This window comes from Salvelinus alpinus, chromosome 31 (assembly GCF_045679555.1).
Source record: "Salvelinus alpinus chromosome 31, SLU_Salpinus.1, whole genome shotgun sequence".
In the NCBI taxonomy this organism is placed as follows: domain Eukaryota; kingdom Metazoa; phylum Chordata; class Actinopteri; order Salmoniformes; family Salmonidae; genus Salvelinus; species Salvelinus alpinus.
Genome location: NC_092116.1, coordinates 37,570,537 through 37,591,584, shown reverse-complemented (window position 1 = coordinate 37,591,584; position 21,048 = coordinate 37,570,537). Strand labels below are relative to the sequence as shown.

The 21,048-nt window shown below is 44.0% G+C and overlaps 1 protein-coding gene across 1 annotated transcript; it reads right to left on the bottom strand.

Moving 5' to 3' along the window:
* Positions 1 to 1,959: 1,959 nt before the first annotated feature.
* Positions 1,960 to 5,033, bottom strand: LOC139561488 (early growth response protein 4-like). The gene is made up of 2 exons (XM_071378626.1): positions 4,649 to 5,033; positions 1,960 to 4,349 (listed from the first exon to the last, which is right to left on the bottom strand). Exons 1-2 carry the CDS (start codon positions 4,770 to 4,772, stop codon positions 3,127 to 3,129), a joined length of 1,347 nt encoding a protein of 448 aa, XP_071234727.1. The 5' UTR covers positions 4,773 to 5,033; the 3' UTR covers positions 1,960 to 3,126.
* Between the last annotated feature and the right edge of the window lie 16,015 nt (positions 5,034 to 21,048).

The window sequence follows — 21,048 nt, the reverse complement described above, 5'->3', positions numbered from 1 at the left end:
GCTGCGCCAGAAAGACAGCGCAGACCGTCACCGCAGTGAGGCCCCAGTGTTCGCACCGGGGGACCGGGTCTGGCTCTCGACCCGAAACCTGCCCTTCCGCCTGCCCTGCCGGAAGCTTGGTCCACGGTTTGTGGGGCCATTTAAAGTCCTGAGGAGAGCGTACACCGTTCGCTCCATACTGGATTTCGAGGCATCAGGCGAGGGGCCTTCAGTGCCTCGTGGAGTGGGATGGGTACGGTCCGGAGGAGAGGTGCTGGGTTCCGGTCGAGGACGTGTTGGACCCTTCAATTCTGCAGGAGTTCCACCGTCTCCGTCCGGATCTTTACCAGCCCGGTCTAATGATGTGGATCTCTCTATTGTCACTGACTGTAGTGTCCATGGGCGCATCCCTCTCCTACACGCGATGTAGACGAGAGAGCCCAACCGCTGCTGCTGACGTCACGGAATTCTGGATCTAAGAGGAGAGGATTGGAGAGAGTCTATCAATCTATCTATCTATATACATATATATCTATATATCTGTCTATCTATTTATATATCTATATATATATCTACCTATCTACATATATATATCAATATATCTGTCTATCTATATATCAATATATCTGTCTATCTATATATCTATCTATGTATCTGTCTATCTATATATCTATATATCTATCCATATATCTATATATCTACATATCTATCTATCTATCTATCTACATATGTATCTATCTATCTACATATCTATCTATCTATCTAATCTATAAATCTGTTGTGGGCATACAATAGCATGATGTGTCGGTTAGTCCTATAGTCTATCTGCTGTGTAGGTTAGTCATATAGTCTATCTGCTGTGTAGGTTAGTCCTATAGTCTATCTGCTGTGTAGGTTAGTCCTATAGTCTATCTGCTGTGTAGGTTAGTCCTATAGTCTATCTGCTGTGTAGGTTAGTCCTATAGTCTATCTGCTGTGTGGGTTAGTCCTATAGTCTATCTGCTGTGTGGGTTAGTCCTATAGTCTATCTGCTGTGTGGGTTTGTCTTATAGTCTATCTGCTGTGTAGGCTAGTCCTATAGTCTATCTGCTGTGTAGGTTAGTCCTATAGTCTATCTGCTGTGTAGGTTAGTCCTATAGTCAAATCTGCTGTGTGGGTTAGTCCTATAGTCTATCTGCTGTGTGGGTTTGTCTTATAGTCTATCTGCTGTGTAGGCTAGTCCTATAGTCTATCTGCTGTGTAGGTTAGTCCTATAGTCTATCTGCTGTGTAGGTTAGTCCTATAGTCTATCTGCTGTGTCGGTTAGTCCTATAGTCTATCTGCTGTGTAGGTTAGTCCTATAGTCTATCTGCTGTGTAGGTTAGTCCTATAGTCTATCTGCTGTGTAGGTTAGTCCTGTAGTCTATCTGCTGTGTTGGTTAGTCCTATAGTCTATCTGCTGTGTAGGTTAGTCATATAGTCTATCTGCTGTGTGGGTTAGTCCTATAGTCTATCTGCTGTGTAGGTTAGTCATATAGTCTATATGCTGTGTAGGTTAGTCCTATAGTCTATCTGCTGTGTAGGTTAGTCCTATAGTCTATCTGCTGTGTAGGTTGGTCCTATAGTCTATCTGCTGTGTAGGTTAGTCCTATAGTCTATCTGCTGTGTAGGTTAGTCCTATAGTCTATCTGCTGTGTGGTTGTCTTTGTGTTGGACCTTATTTGTTATTAATATATACTTTTTATTGATTCAAAATAGTTTAAAATAATAAGTTGCAACGATTGAGCTGTAGTACTTGTCAGACAGTAGGGGGCGCTATAGGCATGCTAGACACTAGTGTTAGTGTGTGTGTGTGTGTGTGTGTGTGTGTGTGTGTGTGTGTGTGTGTGTGTGTGTGTGTGTGTGTGTGTGTGTGTGTGTGTGTGTGTGTGTGTGTGTGTGTGTGTGTGTGTGTGTGTGTGTGTACTGAATAAAGTAGATAATCGGTAGAAACTTCTCATGTGTCATTTCACTGTTTTTTAATTCATAACCATCATGCAACAAAATAACACAAGGTCTTCCATTTAAAACCGATACAGATCTGCGTTTCATGCCTCAACAAACAAGACAAGAGTTTTAGCAGTTGAACTAATTGTACGTAAACGCACAGCAATGTGTGCTACTTGGTTCATCAACTACAATGTTGAATATTGTTTTTTTCCCCCGGGTGAGTCTTGTATGAATGTAGAAGTACAATCAAACTCCAAGACCCCTGTTATTAATTACCGTTATTAACCACCGGTGTGAGAACAGAAACGAGCCACCTAACCCGGGAACAACCGTGTCAAGCTCTTACAATCTATCGGTTAGAGAAGTGATGTCATAATACATCTGTGACTTTTCAACGTTCTTATGGGAAGTTCCCAAAAAATATAGAGAATGTTTATCACAGGAAAGAGGACGTTTCAAATAGAAATATATATGTGTATATACACACAGGTAGAAAAATACAATTGAGAGAATAGAATATAAATAATGTTTTGGTTATGAAGATTTCAAATATATATTTCGAATGATAAAATATAGGCTTATATGGTCAACATCAAGGCTAGAAATGTGATTCGACGTAGAGAAAAGTTACATTCCAACTTCTACATTAGAGATTTATATAATAAAATATACATCAACACATCAATGTAAAACTATATCATGCAATGTTGCACAAATAAACCCCTCTGAAAACTGTACCAGTTTACAATCAGAACTGCCGAGTGACAAAACAAATGCTGTATGTTTCAGTCTGTTCGGATTGACAGACAAGGAGCTGTCTACTCACAGAGGTGCTGAAACCAACTAATCCTCTCTTAAGGGTTTCTGTTCAATTCCGCTGTTTAGCACAACATATAGTCAAACAGATATAATGTCAAAGGCAGCGTACAGACGTCCTAAAATAGTTCCACGTTCCATGTCCAACCGACAAGACGAGATTATTTTCTTTCTCCCGTTGAAACTTTTCCACCATTTTTCAACCGATGGCCCGTTTTGAAGTCAACACCTCCAACTGAACCCCGGGGCCAACAGCCAACGTTACCAGGCAGACGGAACCAACCGAACGAAGCCAGCAGAACCAACCGAAGCCTTCTAAAGAGCAGGTTTAAACTCAGGGCCGCGAAGCCAGCTTTAGAGAGTTCAAACTCCACCGGGGAAGGCCAGGTTATAGGCCGCCATCATCTGAGCTTTCAGCTGTTGCTTCACGTGCACGCGCCCGTGCCTCTTCCTCTCGTCGCTGCGCGCGAACCGCTTCCCGCACACCTCGCAAGAGAAAGGTTTCTCCCCAGTGTGCGTGCGCGTGTGCGTGGTCAGGTGGTCGCTCCTGCTGAAACTGCGCAGGCAGATTGTGCACTGGAACGGCTTGTGGCCCGTGTGGATGCGCACGTGGCGGTTGAGCTCGTCGGAGCGAGAGAAACGCCTCTCACAGCCGATTATTGGACACGGGAACGGTTTGATCTTCACGGCCCCGGTACTGGAGCGGGTCGTTGCTTTACTTGCTCCAGTGGTGGCGTGCATGCCTCTGCTCCTCGGGAACACGCTGGGCAGCAGGGAGGAGAGGAGGGCATCCAGGGAGGAGGAGGAGAGAGAGGCGGTGAAGGCGGCCAGGTCGCTGCAAGTGTCCAGTTGCTGCGGCCCTGAGGCCCCAGTCTGGAACTCCAGAGGCTCCTGTTTGACCAGACAGCCATCGTTGACGTAGCTCCCGTTCACAGGTACAGGGTAATTCTGAGCCCAGTCTCCCATGTAGCACGGCTCCTGTTTGATGATACACTCTGTCTTAATGTCAGTCAGCAGCAGAGAGTCCAGAAGCTCCTTTACATCTACCTGGTGATCCAGAGACTGACCAGACAGCGGGAACAGCTGCTCCAAGCTGCCCGGGGAGAAGGCATCCTGACCGGGGTGGGAGAGGTGGTCGTTGTCGCAGCCGTCGCAGTTGCTGTTGAACTCGTTCTTGACCATCACAGAGGCAGCGGGAGGAGTCTGAATGTCCACCCCGGCGGAAGGAGAAGGAATCTCGGTCAGAGCCTGGCTCCAGCTTTCGCTTGAGGCAGAGTCCATGGAGGGAGAGTAAAGAGGGGGAGAGGCAACGCTCATGGCCGAGCAGGGTGTGACAGAGGCGGGGAGGGAGGCAGACGGAGTCTCGCTGGTCACCTGGTCCTCCACCATACAGATCCCAACTATCTCCGTGATCATGTTGAGCAGAGCTTCTGTGCTGCAGGGTGGCACCGTCCCCGGTAACGGCTCCTCCGTGTAGAAGCTCCCGGTGTAGGCAAGAGGAGGGGACAGGCTGTCTGAGGAACAGTCATTCAGGTCGGAGAAGAAATCCGAGTCAGACCCGTCGGTCCCCGGGGATAACACACAACCTGAGAAAGAGACAATACAACTGGGGTTATTATCGTTATATAAACTGATAGGCTACATTAGCAAATGCAGCGAGCAGTGGGCGACGAGCAACTTCTAGCTGCGTTGCATTACATAAGTAACATATTATTGTACACATGTATTTATAGCCTATGTCATTTTTGCCTGCAACAATAATTGCACAATAGCTACGAGAGAAAACGTTTGCATTCTTTATGAGTTATCTATTCAAATGTTATTCATAATGCATTGATGCATTGATCCTTGTAGTCAGGGGGTTAGAATCTAGAGAGAAGCCCACCTTGTTGTGCTGGGGATCCGACATCAGAGTCTGTACCGTCGCTGCTTGAGCTCACACTGTCCACCCAGGCGCTGCACGCGTCCTCGAACTCTGACATGAATATGTCTTCCTCTGTGAACAGCATGTTTAACGGATCCGGTAAGGTCTCGATAAAACGAGAGGGAAAACGTTATGCTAATTTCCGTTATTAAAAGCTTGGTCCAAAGGTAATTAATCAATCAATCAATTTAAATGATTGATCAATCTCCAAACAGATAATCAAATTAGTCTTCAATTAAATGTGGGGATTCCCTTGGAGTGGTGAGGAGTGGGGAAGATAAGTCCTTCGCTGAATGGTTGCTGTATTCCGTTATTCCGGTAGATGTGTTTGAATGATAACGTTTGCTCTGCGCCTCTCCATTTTATACTTTTCTGGCTGCTAGGTAACCCCTCCTCCCGCCATTGGTTCTACATCCGTGAGGATTCCCCCGCTGCGTAGCATCATGCCCAAACATGGACAGAGGATATGACGCAGGGTATCCCCCAGCCTTATAAGGACACACGGGTGTGTGACGTAGAAGAGGGGATTCTCTTGAAGACCTGTGTTCTATGCTGAAACCCGCCCACCCGCCGAGCCCAGAAGCAGAGAACCGGGAGTGATTACACAACACATAGCGGGTTAAACCTACATGTCGGTTTGAAGGGCGTGCTACTGCGCATGCAGGTGGACAGTAATGATGACCATTTAGAGGAATAAACACACATTCCGCTTCCCCCTTCATGAGATGCAACACAGATAGGAACACAAGTGACTACGGGATATTACGCCTAATGATGTTTAATGAAAACATGCATCATAGTCATCTGTACCCCTTTTATAATTAGCATCTGGTCAACAGGAATGAATCGCCTGCATGTTATTATGAGCATCACTGGGCTTGTGTGTCTGTGTTTGTGTTTGTGTTTGTGTTTGTGTGCGCACCGTGGCGCAGTGGAAACAGGACTGTGTGACTAGGATGGGATCGGTGGGGGATGTGCTGCAGGAATGTGAGACTGTAGTGTAGAAGGATAAAGGATGTAGAAGGATAAGGACAATATGCATTTAGTTATTATAACGACAACACGCGTTTAGTTGAATGAGCCCTGATCTCGGGTTGGAATGGACGTCTGTTTGCATTAATGTCCGTCTGGCTGCAGCTCAGTCTTCATGTTCAGAACCATAGGCAGCGCACTGGACATGCAACATGCTACAGGGAAGCGCAGATTGTTGTGTGTGTGTGTGTGTGTGTGTGTGTGTGTGTGTGTGTGTGTGTGTGTGTGTGTGTGTGTGTGTGTGTGTGTGTGTGTGTGTGTGTGTGTGTGTGTGTGTGTGTGTGTGTGTGTGTGTGTGTGTGTGTGTGTGTGTGTGTGTGTGTGTGTGTGTGTGTGTGTGTGTGTGTGTGTAGGAGAGACAGAGAGAGAGAGAGAGAGAGAGGAGGGGAGGGAAGATATCACTCAGTTTTATCTGCAGAATGCTTCATGCCATTAGAAGGAGATGCATGGACCCACAGACCCACAAACTGGACCCACAGACCCACAAACTGGACCCACAGACCCACAAACTGGACCCACAGACATGTAACTCTGAATGATGTGTCAAACTGGAAGCAATGCATTATACAGTCAGCCAGCCGAACTAAACACACACATCATATTTTTTATTTTTTTAAAAACACCGTTCTGACTCGTGCACCATTGAGGACGGCTGCACACAGCGTGTCGTGAGAAAACAGCTTTCCGTATCGTTTTGTCTCCTATTGAAATATGTAGAAATGTGTACAGGGGAGAAGAATCCTGAATCTATTGTTGCGTCATAATGCGACACTACTCCCCATCCGTGGGTCTCCCGCTCTCTCTCTCCTCACCGGATATCAGCCGCATGGTGCATGAGGATGTTATGGGCTCAGTGATTTTGCAAATCCATTTATTATTTATTGACTGCATGGACTCGGGTTAATTAAAACCCAATTGAATAGTTACCCTGCAACTGTTCACTTAACAATCACCCGCATTAATATAGAACTGAACGTTGTGTAAACGGTTATTGCTTTATACGACACCGATTTGGTCCACCCGGGACAGACGTCGTATAAAGGCAACCAAATGGTGCTTTGGAATGCGCGCGACACACCGTGTCTGAAGTCCCAATTATTGAATCTGCAGACTCTCGAGCTCTTTGAAATTGATGCAAGCTCTGTTTTGAGATCGTCGTGGATTTCCCGGATTCGCTCTCCACGGAGCTGCTTACTGAGTTAGTTAGAGTAAATCAATTCACAGTTTGACTGACTAAATATGAAGGCCCTCTATTTATTAGACACAGCTATTTGGCTAAATCTACATATAAGATAAGTCTATTAAAATTTACATTAAAAGCCCAACTCAGCAGCAAGCTAATAACTAGCTGCATATAAGATAAGTCTATTAAACGTTACATTAAAAGCCCAACTCTGCAGAAAGCGAATAACTAGCCTCCACATAGCAACGCTGCGTGTTGCCTAGACTACAGCCGTTACTTTACACTAACACAAAAGAGCTGACAACCTTTGTCTTCCCACAACCCCGACAGAGTGCTGAGACAGTGACAGATTGACTAATAACAGCCCTGCCCAGTCAAAGTGTTTTAATAACACTAGCCAATCATATTGTCAGGAGGAAACCATACAAGAGGAGGTTAGATAAACTATTGACGTACAATTACGCAACTTCTACACGCTTTTTTGTCACGTCAAAAAAAACTGCCCAAACTGTCAAGGAGATAAAAGGACTGAAAACCTTGGATCGATTTAATAATATTGTTTGTTTTTTTGCTAAAAATAGAAAGATTTCCCTCATTATTATTATTTACATCACTCAGGTGTGATGTGCTTTTGGATTCTCTCCGAAGGGGAATGTTCCAATTCTAGAAGCAGAACCATCTGGGAGTTCTAATACAGGAGAGAGAGGAGCTGTGACATTCTAGAAGCAGAACCATCTGGGAGTTCTAATACAGGAGAGAGAGGAGATGTGACATTCTAGAAGCAGAACCATCTGGGAGTTCTAATACAGGAGAGAGGGGAGATGTGACATTCTAGAAGCAGAACCATCTGGGAGTTCTAATACAGGAGAGAGAGGAGATGTGACATTCTAGAAGCAGAACCATCTGGGAGTTCTAATACAGGAGAGAGAGGAGATGTGACATTCTAGAAGCAGAACCATCTGGGAGTTCTAATACAGGAGAGAGAGGAGATGTGACATTGTAGAAGCAGAACCATCTGGGAGTTCTAATACAGGAGAGAGAGGAGATGTGACATTCTAGAAGCAGAACCATCTGGGAGTTCTAATACAGGAGAGAGAGGAGATGTGACATTCTAGAAGCAGAACCATCTGGGAGTTCTAATACAGGAGAGAGAGGAGATGTGGCATTTTCAATGTGTGGAGGAGGGGAGGGAACAACTCGAAGGCTGTAACCATGGTGCTACTGGCAGGCTTAGAGTTCCTTTCTCTTCCTTCTCCTAAAAACATGGAGACTATCAATACACACACACACACACACACCGTGTCATTGCGTCAATAGCAGAGCGTATGTAAGAGCCATGTCCTTGTGTCTCTCTGGTCTCCAGCCTGTCTCTCTATTCACTAACTGATGAACAGAGCAGTCTGTCTCTAGTCACTAACTGATGAACAGAGCAGTCTGTCTCTAGTCACTAACTGATGAACAGAGCAGTCTGTCTCTAGTCACTAACTGATGAACAGAGCAGTCTGTCTCTATTCACTAACTGATGAACAGAGCAGTCTGTCTCTAGTCACTAACTGATGAACAGAGCAGTCTGTCTCTAGTCACTAACTGACACACAGAGCAGTCTGTCTCTCTAGTCACTAACTGATGAACAGAGCAGTCTGTCTCTAGTCACTAACTGATGAACAGAGCAGTCTGTCTCTATTCACTAACTGATGAACAGAGCAGTCTGTCTCTAGTCACTAACTGATGAACAGAGCAGTCTGTCTCTAGTCACTAACTGATGAACAGAGCAGTCTGTCTCTAGTCACTAACTGATGAACAGAGCACAACATAATGAAATCTTCTTAATTGAGTTATATTAAAAACTAGTTAATCCAATAGCAAAACATGTAAGATGTTTGAAAGTAGTGTGCTACTGTACGGTTAATAACATTAGACTGTTTTCACATCAGGCAATACACTAACCATTAAAATGGCCTGGACATGTCCATCATTCCTATCCCTTGTGTGATTAAAGGTTCACAGTGTAATGAAATTAAAGAAAAAATATGTTTAGCAAGCACCGTTTTGCATCAAATCTGTCTTGAGCATTTGGCCATAGGTTCTCATCATGGGCCACAATAGTTATATAGCCCAAACGATTCAAACGCTCGCCAAATTAATAGGAAGAAAATAAATGAAACATGTCATGTTGGCTTCAGAAACCGCCAGAAGCTTCTGTTTACCTCAGAGAGAGTTTGATTCTATCTGTTCTCCTCTACTTTTCCTGGCTGACAAAGTACCAGGATGTTGTCTCTGGTTTGGGATATGAATTTAGAGAACTGAATTTGAAAACTGAATGTGAATGGTTCTGATTTGAATATATGAAATAAGTTGAATATATGAAACTTTGATCAACTTGAAATAATAGTTTGTAAACTTGATATACCGACAATGAGTGCTATGTCTACCATATCGAAACTGAGTATATAAATATTGAATTTGAATATTACATTGAAATATAATTTTTAAACTGAATGCAAATTCACTCATTTCAGTTTCAAATCATGAAATACAAGTTCAATTTAGTAATTCAATAATTCAATTTGTGCATTACAAATGCAAAAATATTAAAGTGTATTCAATATCCTAAATTCGAAATGATGGAATTCAAATACAATTTCTGTTGACAATGAATTCTATCGATAAGAGTGTGGCTCAATTCATTAAAGTGTGGCTCAATTCATTAGAGTGTGACTCAATTCAATAGAGTGTGGCTCAATTCATTAAAGTGTGGCTCAATTCATTAGAGTGTGGCTCAATTCATTAGAGTGTGGCTCAATTCATTAGAGTGTGACTCAATTCATTAGAGTGTGGCTCAATTCATTAGAGTGTGGCTCAATTCATTAGAGCGTGACTCAATTCAATAGAGTGTGGCTCAATTCATTAGAGTGTGACTCAATTCATTAGAGTGTGGCTCAATTCATTAGAGTGTGGGTCAATTCATTAGAGTGTGGCTCAATTCATTAGAGCGTGACTCAATTCAATAGAGTGTGGCTCAATTCATTAGAGTGTGGCTCAATTCATTAGAGTGTGACTCAATTCATTAGAGTGTGGCTCAATTCATTAGAGCGTGACTCAATTCAATAGAGTGTGGCTCAATTCATTAGAGTGCGGCTCAATTCATAAGAGCGTGACACTAACAACACCAGAGTTGGGGGTTTGATTCCCACTGGTGTCACATCCAAAATGTGGACAGTTGTCACTTTGGAAAAAAGTATCTGTTACATCAATGGCATATTTTAAAGTCCTGTATTGGCCTATATCACTGTATTACAGTACTGTATTGGCCTATATTACAGTACAGTATTGTATTGGCCTATATTACTGTATTACAGTACTGTATTGGCCTATATTACTGTATTACAGTACTGTATTGGCCTATATTACTGTATTACAGTACTGTATTGGCCTATATTACTGTATTACAGTACTGTATTGGCCTATATTACTGTATTACAGTACTGTATTGGCCTATATCACGGTATTACAGTACTGTATTGGCCTATATTACTGTATTATAGTACTGTATTGGCCTATATTACAGTACAGTATTGGCCTATATTACTGTATTATAGTACTGTATTGGCCTATATCACGGTATTACAGTACTGTATTGGCCTATATTACAGTATTACAGTACTGTATTGGCCTATATTACAGTACAGTATTGGCCTATATTACTGTATTATAGTACTGTATTGGCCTATATTACAGTATTACAGTACTGTATTGGCCTATATTACAGTATTACAGTACTGTATTAGCCTATATTACAGTACAGTATTGGCCTATATTACTGTATTACAGTACTGTATTAGCCTATATTACGGTATTACAGAACTGTATTAGCCTATATTACGGTATTATAGTACTGTATTGGCCTATATTACAGTACAGTATTGGCCTATATTACTGTATTATAGTACTGTATTGGCCTATATTACGGTATTACAGTACTGTATTGGCCTATATTACGGTATTACAGTACTGTATTAGCCTATTATGGAATTACAGTACTGTATTAGCCTATATTATGGTATTACAGTACTGTATTGGCCTATATTACGGTATTACAGTACTGTATTGGCCTATATTACAGTACAGTATTGTATTGGCCTATATTACTGTATTATAGTACTGTATTGGCCTATATTACGGTATTACAGTACTGTATTGGCCTATATTACAGTACAGTATTGTATTGGCCTATATTACTGTATTATAGTACTGTATTGGCCTATATTACGGTATTACAGTACTGTATTGGCCTATATTACGGTATTACAGTACTGTATTGGCCTATATTACGGTATTACAGTATTGTATTGGCCAATGCAATTTTTGTAAAAAGATATCCCAGCAACTTCACTTTGGATACTTGTTCATTGCATAGGGGATTAATTTCTCTGGAAATTGTTCTGGACTTTCTGTATTATTTGCGTATTGGTTTTGTATGGATATTGTATTACTGCATTGTAGGAGCTAGAAACACAAACGTTTCCCTGCACCTGCTGTAACATCTGCTAATCTGTACACACAACCAATAAACTTTGGTTTGATTTTTTCAATATCAAATGTTTAATATTGAAGTAATTAATAAAAAAATATTATAAACTCATAATAGTCTTCTACAAATAGTGTTTACGATACTTTATATGTTTCTACTTTATAGACATGTAGTAGACTAAACCAGGTTACATGTACAAATGTATAGGTTCATCCTTAAGAGTCTATTTAAATCAAATCCTATTGGTCACATTCACATATTTAGCAGATGTTATTGTGGGTGTAGTGAAATGCTTGTGTATCAATCTAAGTAACATAATAACAAAACAAAAAAAATTTGTTGATACTTTTGTACCTGTTTCCTCCAGCATCTTCACAAGGTCCTTTGCTGTTGCTCTGGGATTGATTTGCACTTTTCGCACTAAAGTACGTTGATCTCTAGGAGAAAGAACGCGTCTCCTGCCTGACAGCGACACATCTCGAGGCTCTAGAGTCCCCAGTCAGACGGCGGTGGCGGTACTGACTCTCATCAGCCCGCACCTCCTCTTCTTCCTCCTCTCCCTCGCTCATCCAGACTTACAAGTCTTAAAGTAATGATGGACTGTCGATTATCTTTTCTTATCTGAGATGATCTTGTCATAATATGGACTTTGTCTTTTACCAAATAAGGCTATCTTCTGTATACCACCCCTACCTTGTCACAACGCAACTGAACGCATTAAGAAGTGAAGAAATTCCACAAATTAACGTTGAACAAGGTACACCTATTAATTTAAATGCATTCCAGGTGACTACCTCATGAAGCTGGTTGAGAGAATGCCAAGAGTGTGCAAAGCTGTCTTCAAGGCAAAGTGTGGCTACTTTGAAGAATATAAAGTATATTTTGATTTGTTTAACACTTTTTTTGCTGATATGTTATTTCATAGTTTTGACGTCTTCGCTATTATGTAGAAAATAGTCAAATAAAGAAATACCCTTGAGGTGTGTCCAAATTGGTACTGTATATATATATATATATATGTATATATATATATATATCCATTGATTGTTGAAGAATATAGCTTATAAATGCCTCATGATCTTATTTCAACTGTCACTCTCCATGAGAACCCCAAATATAAGCTTGTTTTACTCCAATGTTGGTAAACATGTTGAATGTAAACAAATACTATATAGCCTCAAAACAATCATGTTGATGTCCTGAATAGTCAGTCCTTACATCCATAGCTCTGTCTATTAATCTTTTTGGTTGCAAGGATCGAATCCCCGAGCTGACAAGGTAAAAATCTGTCGTTCTGCCCCTGAACAAGGCAGTTAACCCACTGTTCCTCGGTAGGCCGTCATTGAAAATAAGAATTTGTTCTTAACTGACTTGACTGACTGACTAAATAAATGTTAAATAAATAAAAATAATCTGAGAGTGGTTACATTTCTCCAGGCCCATCCCTCAGCTGTTTACCCAAACAGAGGCTGGGCAGCTGTTTTGTTATTGTTTCATCTGTGGATTTGCCCTTTAAACAGCTGCATATTATCAAGATATCAAAGAGTCGTCAACTAAAAGGTAAACAACAGGTCTGTAGTAATGCAGAATATGGCATTCATTTATCACATGTAAATAGCCCTTTTCAGTAGTGCTCAAAGCCATTCCATGAGCGCAGCATTTATTTTTCAACTCGAATCAATGAGCCCAATCAGTCCTCCATGACAACAAAATCATAAACAACAGAGTAGGGCTGGCTAGTAACTCTTTAGTTTTGGGGGTCATGCTCAGGTAAAACAATTTGGCTAATGTATACTTCTATATTTCCAAGTCCTATTCTTGAAGATCAAAGGGTATAAGATTTATTGGAATGACTGTGATTGATTTATCCTACAATTAGATGTCGTTCAATTGGTAACATACATTTCTGTCTTCTTCTAATGCCTCTTAAGGGGAAAATAATCTAAAAGTAACTAAATGTAATCCAATTACGTTACTGATTACAATTTTGGACAGGTAACTTTTAACTGTAACGGATGACATTTATAAAGTAACCTACCCAGCCCTGGGCTCTATTACCCTTCTGAATGTGGTCTGCATTCTACTGCCATTTGTGTCTCTACAATATAGAGTTTATGACTCAATCCCATAAAGCACATTTATAGTATCCAATTGGACTTTATGCCTGATTGAGGCCCTCAAGCCCGATTGCCTACCGTTTCGGTAAAGTGTTTATTCTGCTTGGTCAGGCTTGAATTGACTAGAGTGTCCTTCAGGCTTTTATTCCTCCTATAGGCTGAGATTACCCTGAATCAAAGCCCCACGATCATTCTGGGCCTGTTGAAAATGAGATTTCAGTTCAGTGTTGAACCCCACCAAAGCCTGAGAATAAATAAATAAATGTCCCCACAAATGGAACCACAGGGCGGTTATCCTCTCTACCTGAAGTACTCCATGGGTCTGTCACACCCTGATCTGTTTCACCTGTCTTTGTGCTTGTCTCCACCCCCCTCCAGGTGTCGCCCATCTTTACCATTATCCCCTGTGTATTTATACCTGTGTTCTCTGTTTGTCTGTTGCCAGTTCGTTTTTGTTTGTGAAACTTACCAGCGTTTGTTCCCCTGCTCCTGTCTGTTTCTTGCTCCTGCTTTCTAGTCCTTTCTGGTTTTGACCGTTCTGCCTGCCCTGACCCTGAGCCTGCCTACCGTTCTGTACCTTGCCCCACTTCACTGGATTATTGACCTCTGCCCTGACCCTGAGTCTGCCTACCGTTCTGTACCTTGCCCCACTTCACTGGATTATTGACCTCTGCCCTGAGCCTGCCTACCGTTCTGTACCTTGCCCCACTTCACTGGATTATTGACCTCTGCCCTGACCCTGAGCCTGCCTGCCGTTCTGTACCTTGCCCCACTTCACTGGATTATTGACCTCTGCCCTGACCCTGAGTCTGCCTACCGTTCTGTACCTTGCCCCACTTCACTGGATTATTGACCTCTGCCCTGACCCTGAGCCTGCCTGCCGTTCTGTACCTTGCCCCACTTCACTGGATTATTGACCTCTGCCCTGACCCTGAGTCTGCCTACCGTTCTGTACCTTGCCCCACTTCACTGGATTATTGACCCATGCCCTGACCCTGAGTCTGCCTACCGTTCTGTACCTTGCCCCACTTCACTGGATTATTGACCTCTGCCCTGACCCTGAGCCTGCCTACCGTTCTGTACCTTGCCCCACTTCACTGGATTATTGACCTCTGCCCTGACCCTGAGCCTGCCTACCGTTCTGTACCTTGCCCCACTTCACTGGATTATTGACCTCTGCCCTGACCCTGAGCCTGCCTACCGTTCTGACCTGTCATTTGCCTGCCACTGTTTTAGAAATAAACGATTGTCTGCATCTTGGTCATACCTGTGACAGGCGGTTATCCTTCTCTATCTTATATGCTCCATGGGTCTAGAAGGTCTGATTGACCTCGGCCTTAACCTCTCTCAGGAACCACCTAAAGTAGCCCCCCTTAATGCTGAGAAGAGGAGTCTTGTGCAGATCTCCAGGGAAACTACAGATTCTGTGGAAACTTATGTTGTGATTTGATCAACCTCCTATATGTGTGTTTTGGAAACTGGATATATGAAGGAGGCAGTGGTGATTTTAGCATGTAAATCTTGGTGGGGCAAAAAAAACAAAAAAAGTTGGATGCATGCCAGCAAAGCCACAACACAACACTAAACAATCCATTAATTGCACTATAACAGTGACAGACGGTGCCCACAAACTGTTAGGGCCTACAGCAGTCCCAACACCTTACTACTGTTACACCTGGCTATCAGTGGAGCCTTGTCTGGCAGCGAAACAGTTAATTCAGCCTCATTTACTGCCTTTTAAAAAAACTGCTGAAATGGCTGACTTGCTTAAACAAATGTGGTTTCTGCTGACAACTAAAATGTTCAAACTATGGCATAAGGGAACGATGAGCGCATAAGAGGAAATTCATAATTTTGACTAAGACATTAATGAGCAATCTAGGACGTAGTCAATATAAATATTTGTTCAGCACTTTTGATATGTACAGCGACAGAATTCAGAACATGGGCCGTTCTGACAGTGTTCTACCTGAACACCAAGTCAGAACCCGAAGGATAAATAAAGGGGGCATATAAACAGACAATGAACACATGGTTAGCAGACACATGGTTAGCAGATGTTAATGCGAATGTAGCGATGTGATACTAGTTCTGAGCTCTCTCTCTTTCTTGTGTTTTTGTGCCCGTTAACTGCTGTCTGTGGAACTGAATGCACAGTGTACTTTTCCTTCCGTGTGGTTCATTGAATGTTTAATAATGAAAATACCTACCAAAAGGAGAACATGGATGTGGTTTATTTTCAAATCAAATCAAATTGTATTTGTCACATCCACATGGTTAGCAGATGTTATTGCGAGTGTAGCGAAATGCTTGTGCTTCTAGTTCTGACAGTGCAGTAATATCTAACATGTAATCTAACAATTCCACAACAACTACCTAATACACACAAATCTAAAGGGGTGAATGAGAATATGTACATATAAATATATTGATGAGCGACGACCGAGCGGCATAGGCAAGATGCAATAGATGGTATAAAATACAGTATATACATATGAGATGAGTAATGTAGGATATGTCAACATTATTAAAGTGGCATTTTTTCAAGTGACTAGTGATCCATTTATTAAAGTGGCTAATGATTTGAGTCTGTAGGTAGGCAGCAGCCTCTCTGTGTTAGTGATGTTTATTTATCTTCATATGACAAGGGTTAAAAATGATTTGCCAGTAGATTGTGGACTTGATTCATGAATGATGACTGCTAGCTAAGATTTTGAAAGTATGATGTTGACATGATCAGTCCAATCAAAGCTACGGTAGATATAACGTGATTTGACGTAATTTTATCTGTGGTCAATGACTTTGAGCCTTCTTGGATGGGCACTTCTAATGTAACTCTATGGCAGCACCCAAGAGGCTTGAATTTCCGATGTCTCCCTTAGACTTGGAGGTGACGTAGTTTCCCCATGAGTGACACAACACTGAGTCAATCACAGTGCAAAGCTCTGTATTTTCTGCTGGCTGCCCCACCACCACAGAAAGCACTGAGCTAGGCTGCCCCACCACCACAGAGAGCACTGAGCTAGGCTGCCCCACCACCACAGAAAGCACTGAGCTAGGCTGCCCCACCACCACAGAGAGCACTGAGCTAGGCTGCCCCACCACCACAGAAAGCACTGAGCTAGGCTGCCCCACCACCACAGAGAGCACTGAGCTAGGCTGCCCCACCACCACAGAAAGCACTGAGCTAGGCTGCCCCACCACCACAGAAAGCACTGAGCTAGGCTGCCCCACCACCACAGAAAGCACTGAGCTAGGCTGCCCCACCACCACAGAAAGCACTGAGCTAGGCTGCCCCACCACCACAGAAAGCACTGAGCTAGGCTGCCCCACCACCACAGAAAGCACTGAGCTAGGCTGCCCCACCACCACAGAAAGCACTGAGCTAGGCTGCCCCACCACCACAGAAAGCACTGAGCTAGGCTGCCCCACCACCACAGAAAGCACTGAGCTAGGCTGCCCCACCACCACAGAAAGCACTGAGCTAGGCTGCCCCACCACCACAGAAAGCACTGAGCTAGGCTGCCCCACCACCACAGAGAGCACTGAGCTAGGCTGCCCCACCACCACAGAAAGCACTGAGCTAGGCTGCCCCACCACCACAGAAAGCACTGAGCTAGGCTGCCCCACCACCACAGAAAGCACTGAGCTAGGCTGCCCCACCACCACAGAAAGCACTGAGCTAGGCTGCCCCACCACCACAGAAAGCACTGAGCTAGGCTGCCCCACCACCACAGAGAGCACTGAGCTAGGCTGCCCCACCACCACAGAAAGCACTGAGCTAGGCTGCCCCACCACCACAGAAAGCACTGAGCTAGGCTGCCCCACCACCACAGAAAGCAATGAGCTAGGCTGCCCCACCACCACAGAAAGCACTGAGCTAGGCTGCCCCACCACCACAGAAAGCACTGAGCTAGGCTGCCCCACCACCACAGAAAGCACTGAGCTAGGCTGCCCCACCACCACAGAAAGCACTGAGCTAGGCTGCCCCACCACCACAGAAAGCACTGAGCTAGGCTGCCCCACCACCACAGAAAGCACTGAGCTAGGCTGCCCCACCACCACAGAGAGCACTGAGCTAGGCTGCCCCACCACCACAGAAAGCACTGAGCTAGGCTGCCCCACCACCACAGAAAGCACTGAGCTAGGCTGCCCCACCACCACAGAAAGCACTGAGCTAGGCTGCCCCACCACCACAGAAAGCACTGAGCTAGGCTGCCCCACCACCACAGAAAGCACTGAGCTAGGCTGCCCCACCACCACAGAAAGCACTGAGCTAGGCTGCCCCACCACCACAGAAAGCACTGAGCTAGGCTGCCCCACCACCACAGAAAGCACTGAGCTAGGCTGCCCCACCACCACAGAAAGCACTGAGCTAGGCTGCCCCACCACCACAGAAAGCACTGAGCTAGGCTGCCCCACCACCACAGAAAGCACTGAGCTAGGCTGAAACACCTGCATGTTGGAGCTGCCTTAAGAAAACAAAAAGAGACCATGTTTATATGCAGCTTTATTAACTCAATTATTTAAAAAATTACATTATTTACAAACTGATATGTGACACGTATTATTGCCAAAATAACATGCAAAAGAGGCAAGCCCCCCCCCCCCCAAGAAAATATATCTGTGGGGCTCAAAACACGATGAGTAGCCACTGGAAGGAGGCCAGGCTCTGTTTCCTTAAAGAAAACTTTAGTTGCCAATTGTTTGGTTTCTCCCTCCTTTTGAATGAAAAATCAAATCGAATCAAAGTTCATTTGTCATGTGCGCCGAATACAACAGGTGTAGACCTCACAGTGAAATGTTGAATATACCAGGTGTAGACCTTACAGTGAAATGCTGAATACAACAGGTGTAGACCTCACAGTGAAATGCTGAATATACCAGGTGTAGACCTCACAGTGAAATGTTGAATATACCAGGTGTAGACCTTACAGTGAAATGCTGAATATACCAGGTGTAGTAGACCTCACAGTGAAATGCTTACTTACAGGCTCTAACCAATAGTGCAAAAAAGGTATTAGGTGAACAATAGGTAAGAAAATAAATAAAAACAACAGTAAAAAGACAATGAAAAATAACAGTAGCGAGGCTATATACAGACACCTGTTAGTCAGGATTATTGAGGTAGTATGTACATGTAGGTATCGTTAAAGTGACTATGCATATATGATGAACAGAGAGTAGCAGCAGCGTAAAAGAGGGGTTGGCGGGTGGTGGGTGGCGGGACACAATGCAGATCGCCCGGTTAGCCACTGTGCGGGGGCACTGGTTGGTCGGGCCAATTGAGGTACTATGTACATGAATGTATAGTTAAAGTGACTATGCATATATGATAAACAGAGAGTAGCAGCAGCGTAAAAGAGGAGTTGGGGGGGGCACACAATGCAAATAGTCCGGGTAGCCATTTGGTTACCTGTTCAGGAGTCTTATGGCTTGGGGGTAAAAACTGTTGAGAAGCCTTTTTGTCCTAGACTTGGCACTCCGGTACCGCTTGCCATGCGGTAGTAGAGAGAACAGTCTATGACTGGGGTGGGTGGGGTCTTTGACCATTTTTAGGGCCTTCCACTTACACCGCCTGGTGTAGAGGTCCTGGATGGCAGGAAGCTTAGCCCCAGTGATGTACTGGGCCGTACGCACTACCCTCTGTAGTGCCTTGCGGTCAGAGGCCGAGCAATTGCCGTAACAGGCAGTGATGCACCCAGTCAGGATGCTCTCAATGGTGCAGCTGTAGAACCTTTTGAGGATCTGAGGACCCATACCAAATCTTTTTCGTTTCCTAAGGGGGAATAGGCTTTGTCGTGCCCTCTTCACGACTGTCTTGGTGTGTTTGCACCTGTGTATCTAGAAATAGTCTATCTGAATAATGTATAAGTGATACATAGACTATTGCATTGTGGGGAAGACCTCCTTACTAGTCCTCAACAGTTGCTGTAACTGCTTCCAAGATGTAGTCGGCGCTTGCCTCCCAAAACGATTGTTGAGTCCTACAGTCCGACACTACCTTCTCTGTCATTGGGTTTGGTTGGAGCTTCTTGAAAACACTGTTAATATGACAGAAGGCTCTAACCCTAACCCAGGGAAGCTATCCACTGTTAATATGACAGAAGGCTCTAACCCTAACCCAGGGAAGCTATCCACTGTTAATATGGCAGAAGGCTCTAACCCTAACCCAGGGAAGCTATCCACTGTTAATATGGCAGAAGGCTCTAACCCTAACCCAGGGAAGCTATCCACTGTTAATATGGCAGAAGGCTCTAACCCTAACCCAGGGAAGCTATCCACTGTTAATATGACAGAAGGCTCTAACCCTAACCCAGGGAAGCTATCCACTGTTAATATGACAGAAGGCTCTAACCCTAACCCAGGGAAGCTATCCACTGTTAATATGACAGAAGGCTCTAACCCTAACCCAGGGAAGCTATCCACTGTTAATATGACAGAAGGCTCTAACCCTAACCCAGGGAAGCTATCCACTGTTAATATGGCAGAAGGCTCTAACCCTAACCCAGGGAAGCTATCCACTGTTAATATGGCAGAAGGCTCTAACCCTAACCCAGGGAAGCTATCCACTGTTAATATGACAGAAGGCTCTAACCCTAACCCAGGGAAGCTATCCACTGTTAATATGGCAGAAGGCTCTAACCCTAACCCAGGGAAGCTATCCACTGTTAATATGACAGAAGGCTCTAACCCTAACCCAGGGAAGCTATCCACTGTTAATATGGCAGAAGGCTCTAACCCTAACCCAGGGAAGCTATCCACTGTTAATATGACAGAAGGCTCTAACCCTAACCCAGGGAAGCTATCCACTGTTAATATGACAGAAGGCTCTAACCCTAACCCAGGGAAGCTATCCACTGTTAATATGGCAGAAGGCTCTAACCCTAACCCAGGGAAGCTATCCACTGTTAATATGGCAGAAGGCTCTAACCCTAACCCAGGGAAGCTATCCACTGTTAATATGGCAGAAGGCTCTAACCCTAACCCAGGGAAGCTATCCACTGTTAATATGACAGAAGGCTCTAACCCTAACCCAGGGAAGCTATCCACTGTTAATATGACAGAAGGCTCTAACCCTAACCCAGGGAAGCTATCCACTGTTAATATGGCAGAAGGCTCTAACCCTAACCCAGGGAAGCTATCCACTGTTAATATGGCAGAAGGCTCTAACCCTAACCCAGGGAAGCTATCCACTGTTAATATGGCAGAAGGCTCTAACCCTAACCCAGGGAAGCTATCCACTGTTAATATGACAGAAGGCTCTAACCCTAACCCAGGGAAGCTATCCACTGTTAATATGGCAGAAGGCTCTAACCCTAACCCAGGGAAGCTATCCACTGTTAATATGGCAGAAGGCTCTAACCCTAACCCAGGGAAGCTATCCACTGTTAATATGACAGAAGGCTCTAACCCTAACCCAGGGAAGCTATCCACTGTTAATATGACAGAAGGCTCTAACCCTAACCCAGGGAAGCTATCCACTGTTAATATGGCA